The 7,050-nt window shown below is 36.7% G+C and overlaps 1 protein-coding gene across 1 annotated transcript in view; it reads left to right on the forward strand.

Annotated features, from left to right (window-relative positions):
- Window positions 1-2,868, forward strand: part of PPA2 (pyrophosphatase (inorganic) 2) — a 148,252-nt gene extending 145,384 nt beyond the window's left edge. Inside the window, exons 10-11 of the mRNA XM_006874556.1 lie at window positions 1,759-1,795; window positions 2,803-2,868. Coding sequence (XP_006874618.1) covers window positions 1,759-1,795; window positions 2,803-2,831 — 66 coding nt within the window. The 3' untranslated portion in view covers window positions 2,832-2,868. The remainder of the gene's footprint in view (window positions 1-1,758; window positions 1,796-2,802) is intronic.
- Window positions 2,869-7,050: the final 4,182 nt, after the last annotated feature.

Raw genomic sequence — 7,050 nt, forward strand, 5'->3', positions numbered from 1 at the left:
AAAGTCGAGGCTTGAATTTTTTCTTCAGTTCCCCCAGCTTGAGAAATGCTGACTGTGTTCTTCCTTTTTGGTTTTCTAATTCTAAATCTTTGTATATTTTATTATAGTATTTGGTTTTATCTTCTTGAGCTGATCTTTGAAATTTTCTGTTCAGCTCTTGGACCTCTTCAATTCTTCCATTTGCTTTAGTATTCCTACACTGGAGAGCAAGTTTCAGAGTCTCTTCTGACATCCATTTAGACCTTTTCCTTCTTTTCTGTCTTCTTAATGACTTTTTGCTTTCTTCACATATGATGTTCTTGATGTCATCCCACAACTCTTCTCGTCTTCTGTCTTTAGTGCTTAATGTATCAAATCTGTTCTTCAGATGACCTCTAAATTCAGGTGGGATAAATTCAAGGTCATATTTTGGTTCTCGTGGACTTGTTTTCATTTTCTTCAGCTTCAGGGGGGAAATTACATCTCAGAAAAAAACCTTCCTTTTAAATCTATGTACCACCATAAATTATATGACCCTGGTGTAGCACTGTACAATAATCACTGCACTGGTAACCAAAAGACTGGCATTTCAAAGCCACCAGCTGCTCTCAGAACTGACTCAATAGCACACAACAATACTACCACCATAGATTATATTACAGCCATTCTAAGATCTTCATTCAAACATTGAAATAAACAGAACAAATTAAAAGTTGGAGAAGACAACTTGGAGAAGAATATTGGAGAAGAACAAACAAATATGTGTTGGCAAAAGTACAGCCAGAATGCTTCTTGACAGCCAGGATGGCCAGACTTTGTCTCTCATACTTTGAACATATTGTCTAGAGGGATCAGTCCCTGGAGAAGGACATCACTAAAGTGGAAAGTGAGCAAAAAAGAGAGAAACCCTTAACGGGATGGATTGGCACAGTGGCAGCTGCAATGGGCTCAAGCATAGCAATGATTGTGAGGTGGTTGCAGGACCGGGCAGTGTTTCACTGTGTTGTACATAGGGCACTTTGACCCATTACCAACTCAGTGGCACCTAACAACAGAAGACAACTAAGGAGTCCTGGTAGTGTAGTGGGTTATGAATTGGCCTGCTAACCACAAGGACAGCCATTCCAATGTACTAGCCACTCCACAAGAGAAAGTTGTTTTCTGCTCCTAAAAGGATTTATAGCCTCAGAAACCATATAAGGGTCGCTAGGAGTTGCAGCCAACTGGAGCTCTGGTGGTGCTATAGAATGAGCACTGAGCTGCTAACCATAAAGCAGTTCAAACCTACCCAGCTTTCTGCTCCAGTTAGTATGTTCTGCCTTGAAGCCCTACAGGGTTTCTACAAGTAGGAACTGGCTGACGATGGCACCTAACAACAAGAAGACAACTAAATAAATTATATAACACAGGTGTGTGTGCGTGGGTGTCTATGCACACACATATATTAAGATGTATGTGCTTTATTTTTCTTCTCAGAGACCTCAGTCAAGGAAGTAATTAACAGAAACTGTCTTCATAATCTCAGCAATTAATGCCTTCGATAATGAGAGAAAATATTTCAATGCATATTTTTTACATTTGACTCTAGAGTTTTGATTTGTTTACCTGAAAGAATGAGCAACAATAAACAAAAATCAAAGAGATAATTTTTCAAGTTGGAGAACCATTGTGTGCAAACTTTGTTCTGTAATTTCATGGGAGACAAAAAATTTTCTGAGTGTAATTTCCACATATATGAAGGTTCATTATGACAAAGTCTTTCTCTGTTTGTTTTTTCAGGTATCGACTTCACTGAGTAAAGAAAGTAGCAAAGAAGGTATAGTATATTTGGTGTTTAAGAACTAAGCATATAAATTCGCTCATAACAGTGGGAACCAAAAAATAAGTAAAATAGTTTAATTTAAAAATTACAAAAACATGGTAAAATGTATTGTAAATAGTCATTAAAATTTCCACATGAGATATATTTCTTATTTTCAGAAAATGATTAAGCAATTTTTGCCTAGGAAATGTTTTGATTATGCAGTGATTTTTTTTGATGAAGTACTAAGAGGTTCTGATAATTTTGAAAAGATTTTATTTATCTGAATCAGGAAAATTTCAATATTGCCCATGATTTTAATGAATCACTTATTTTAACTGAAGATTTTTAAATTAAAATTGATAGCAGGATTAAAATTACTTAGCATATTTTTAATTGCCATTATTTGAAGGTATTTTAAGAAATAAGGAAACATGTTCTCTGGTATAAAATACTTTGAAATATGTTTGCTTTCAATGTAAATACTTTTTCTTTTAATGTAAAATATTCAGAAAGTATTCAACTGCAAAATTTGTAGGAAAACTGAGAACTCTGACTCAAGTTCTAAGATGTTTAGAAAGGAACAAAATCATAGACATCATTTCATGGGAAAGCAAGCTGTATTCCTAACATGCAATGCTAGCAGATTATTTCTCCTTAGTACTATCCTTTGGGATATTTGCCAGGCAGTCAAATTATACAGAATTTTCTAGACCTTTCATGCTGTAGTTAGGGTATTTACTTTAAGTATTGCTCAGTAGGGACTAACATGACCTGGGAAGATGTATGAGAAAAAGTGGGAAGACTGAAGAATTTTTAGTGTAGTTGTATATGAGGGGGCTTCAAACCATTATCTTTTGATTCCATTTTTCCATGAACTTTTTGTAGCCTTCATGTAAGGCTGTATAGAGAAATATGAATTGTTAAGTTTATGACTTTTTATGTATCTAAATACTTAAATAAAATCTGTCTTATCCCTCACTCACTCACTTTTCCTCTCTCCCCATCCCTTTTAATCACAGAGCAAGTGTGGCACTTCCTTGACAAGTGATTAAGACATTTGAAATTCTGCCATCAAGACTCCAATCAAGACAAGCAGGTGTATGATCATTTGCTGACTACCTATGGAAATGTTGTCTTCCCAAAAAACTTTTTGCCATATGTGGTATGTAAGTAAACACTGAAATTTTTGAATTGCTCTCCCTTATATATTGATCAGTATGGAGAAGAGATTTACTATAATAAAGAAATTTAGAAGCATTGTGTTTTGGTCAATTCTAATTTCTGTACCTAAAAGAACCCAGTGATTTTCTTATCTTTTATTTGTATGTTGTTGTTATTTGCCATTGAGTTGGTTCCAACTCATAGCAACCCTGTATAGGCTTTCCAGTGGTGGGTTTGAACCACCAGCTTTGCGATTAGCAGTCCATTGTGTATCCTACAGCACCATACCAGGACTCCTTTATTTGTGTAACTTAATGTAAAAAAAATTTGTCAGTTAATATGGTTTTTGCAAGTCTTATTATTCTTTAATTACATATTATCTCCATTTAACCAGCCTCTGTCTTTCTTACTAGTGCAAGTACAAATGTGTTTGTATTTATTAAAGGTCTTTCTTACAATTTATGATGCTGTAGGTCTTAACCTCACTTTCTCATCCATTTTTCTTAGATTCAATTCTCCTGTCTTTAACTCTCAAATATACTTAAGAAATCCAGGTCTCTCTCTTCGGTTCTGGCTATTGGATATATCTTTAAATGCCTTTGACCCCTCTTGTCCAAAACTAAACTCATGACCTTCCTTTATATGTTTCTTCCTCGTCCCTTGTTATTTATCATGAGCAATTGAGTTAACATTCTCCTAGGCCCCCACTTGAAAGCATATTGAACCTCTCTTTCCCAGTCTTTACTAATGAGGATCATCTAAATGTTTCTTTTATCTGTTATATCCATTCCATTATTACCCATATATGTTTTGATTTTGTTTGGATTTTTGCATCCACTTTCTATCTGTTCTGTAGCTTTTCAATGTAGCCCTTTTGTGTAATCCTCATTTCTGTAGTTCAATGGCATGCTTTTTTGTCTAAACTAGTTGGTTGTCCTGCTTGCCTACAGTTTTTCTCCCTCATCCCATTCTGTACTTTGTAAATAATATTTTACCTGAAACATAGGTCTCGTCTTGCTATATTCTTTGCACAAAATGTCATAAATGGTTTCCCATGTTCTTGAGAATGAAAATCAGACTCTGTTTCAGTCTCTGTTTCTTACCTAATTTCCTCAGGAAGCCCATCATCCAGCCATGGCATGCTACTTAGTCTTCTCCAAACACATCTGTACATCTATACTCCCAGTACTGTGCTTCTCTTGTCTTAGCACTTTCATTTGTTTTAATAAAAAGAAATTTATTCTCTCACATTTTAGGGGGCTAGCCAGACTTTCTCTCTGTGTTGGCTCTTTTTTTAAAAAAAATTTATCGTGAGTTGAGTAAAGGTTAACAAAAAATCATCAGCTCTTTCAATCAATCATACATTTTATTTCCTCTAAATGATTACAGTCCCATCTCTGCAACAGCAGTTATCCTGCTTCCTCCCTGTGGTTCCCTTTTTACATCTTATTTTTCACAAATCAACAAAGCAAAACTATTTGATGTACACATATAAAAAAATGTGTATTCATTTAAATATCCAAAGGTCACATTTTGCAAGCCAGCCTCCTGCCTGCAGGCACACAGCCTTTCTCAGTCAATGGGCCTAGAGTCCACAGCTGCTCTATCTCTCTACAGACCATCGTCTGGAGACACCATCTCTGCTGTCACCACTTTCCTAGGTAGGACCTCACACTCTGCTCATTCTTAATGGTCTTAGGACGCTCTGTTCCAGAAATGAAAGATTAACTGCTCCCCACTTTTAATTACATATCTTTTACAATTATAGTTGTGACAATCACAATGAATCATACTAACAGTTATTCACAATTGAATCATGGAATCCTATCACTATATCACCATAATTCTCCATCTCCTTTCACCAGATCTGGCAAAGAGAAAAACTATTCATTGGAGATTCTATATTACCACCCTTGTTCTGATACTAAGAACACTAATGAATGCTTGTAAGTCAGCCACTTTGTGCTTTTATGCCCCCATTTTTAATACCTGATGTCTAAATAGCCCATCCCTATCCACCCAGTGCACTGAGAAAACAAGCTTGATTTTAGATATGAAGAATCCTTCCATTTCAGTTAGAATTTTTAGCAACTGCATTCATAAGCAAAGATCCAGTTCATCGAATTGTAGCAATTTATATTCTCTCATAGTATCATTCACTTCTATTCATCACTTTTTCTCCCTCTTTTCTTTCTGTTATTTTCATTAGCTATTGTCATCTGCATTGATGTTCTAAGGTTTACAGAGCACTGTTAATGTTACAATAGGTACCATTGAGTAGGTTCGGACTCATAGTGGCCCTATGCACAACAGAATAAAATACTATCGGGTCCTGTGCCATCCTTACTTGTTAAATTTGAGCCCATTGCTGCTGTCACTGTGTCATTCCATTTCCTTGGGAGTCATATTTTTGCAGACCCTCCACTTCACCAAGCATGATGTCCTACTTCAGAGACGGGTCCCTCCCCTCTTGTTAACGTGTCTGAATTTTGAGAGATGAACTCTCCCTATCTTGGCTTCTAAGGAGCATTCTGGCTGTATTTTTTCCAACACAGATTTGTTTGTTCTTCTGGAAACCAATGATACTTTTGATATTATTCTCTAGCATTGACTCTTCTACAGTCTTCCTAGTTCACTGTCCGACTTTCACATGCATGAGGCAATTGAAAACACCATGGTTTGGGTCATGCACACCTTAGTCCTGATATCTTTGCTCTTTAATGCTTTGAAAGGTTTTATGCAGCAAATTTGCCTAATGCAATATGTTGTTGGATTTCTTGACTCCTGTTTCCATGAGTGTAGTGTAGTTTTCAGTGCTGTAATGTTTTAGAAGCAGACTGCCATATCTTTCTATCTTTCTTCAACGGACTAGTTGGTAAGTAAACCAACTTTCAGTTAGCAGTCCAGTGTTAACCACTGTACCACCAGAGTTTCCTGCAAGAGTGGAGTGTCGCATTCCTGGGTGGCCCTCAACCACCATTCTTTGGTTTAGCAGCTGAACATACTAACCAATTGCACCACAAAGAGCATAACAAGTTCATCTACCAAGAGTGGGGTTCAGAACCAGCTAGGCATTAATTAGATCTTTTGTCCAGAGCCCTAACAACTTGATCGTTTCTCCAGGTCATCACAGTGCCGTAATAGTGCATGATTTCTATATCACTATTAAGCAAATGGAAGAAATGAGGAGGTACAAGAGCTAAACAGAAAATTTCAAAGGTCAGCTCGAGAAGACAAAGTCAGTATTATAACGAAATGTGCAAAGATCTGGAGTTAGAAAACCAAAAGGGAAGAACATGCTTAGCATTTCTCAAGCTGAGGGAACGGAAGAAAAAATTCAAACCTCAGCTTGCAGTATTGAAGGATTCTATGGGCAAAATACTGAATGATGCAGAAAGCATCTAAAGAAGATGGCAGAAATACACAGAGTCACAGTGCCAAAAAGAAATGGTTGACGTTCAAACATATCAAGAGGTAGCTTATAATGAAGAGCCAATGATCCTGAAGAAAGAAATCCAAGGTGCGTTTTAGGCATCGGCAAAAACAAGGCACCAGGAATTGATGGAATACAAATTGAAATCCTTCAACAAACTGATGTGGCTCTAGAGGCACTCACTCATCTATGCCAAGAAATTTGGAAGACAACTACCTGACTGACTGACTGGAAGAGATCCTTATTTGTGCCCATTCCATATAGAGGTGACCCAACAGAATGTGGAAATCATAAGACAATATCATTGACATCCCATGTGAGTAAAGTTTTACTAAAGTAATAAAGAAACGTCTGCAAGTATACATTAAAAGAGAACTTCCAGAGGTTCAAGCCAGATTTAGAAGAGGACATGGAACAAGGGATATCATTGCTGACGTCAGATGAATCTTGGCTGAAAGCAGAGAATACCAGAAAGATGTTTAACTGTACTTTATTGACTACTCAGAGGCTTTCGATTCTGTGGATCATAACAAGCTATGGACAGCATTATGCATTATGAATGTTACAGAACACTTCATTGTACTCATGAGTAACCTGTACATAGATCAAGAGGCAGTTGTTCAAACAGAACGAAGGAATACCAAATGGTTTAAAATTAGGAAAGGTGCATGCC

The sequence above is a fragment of the Chrysochloris asiatica genome, unplaced genomic scaffold (assembly GCF_000296735.1).
Source record: "Chrysochloris asiatica unplaced genomic scaffold, ChrAsi1.0 scaffold00285, whole genome shotgun sequence".
NCBI classification, from domain to species: Eukaryota; Metazoa; Chordata; class Mammalia; order Afrosoricida; family Chrysochloridae; genus Chrysochloris; species Chrysochloris asiatica.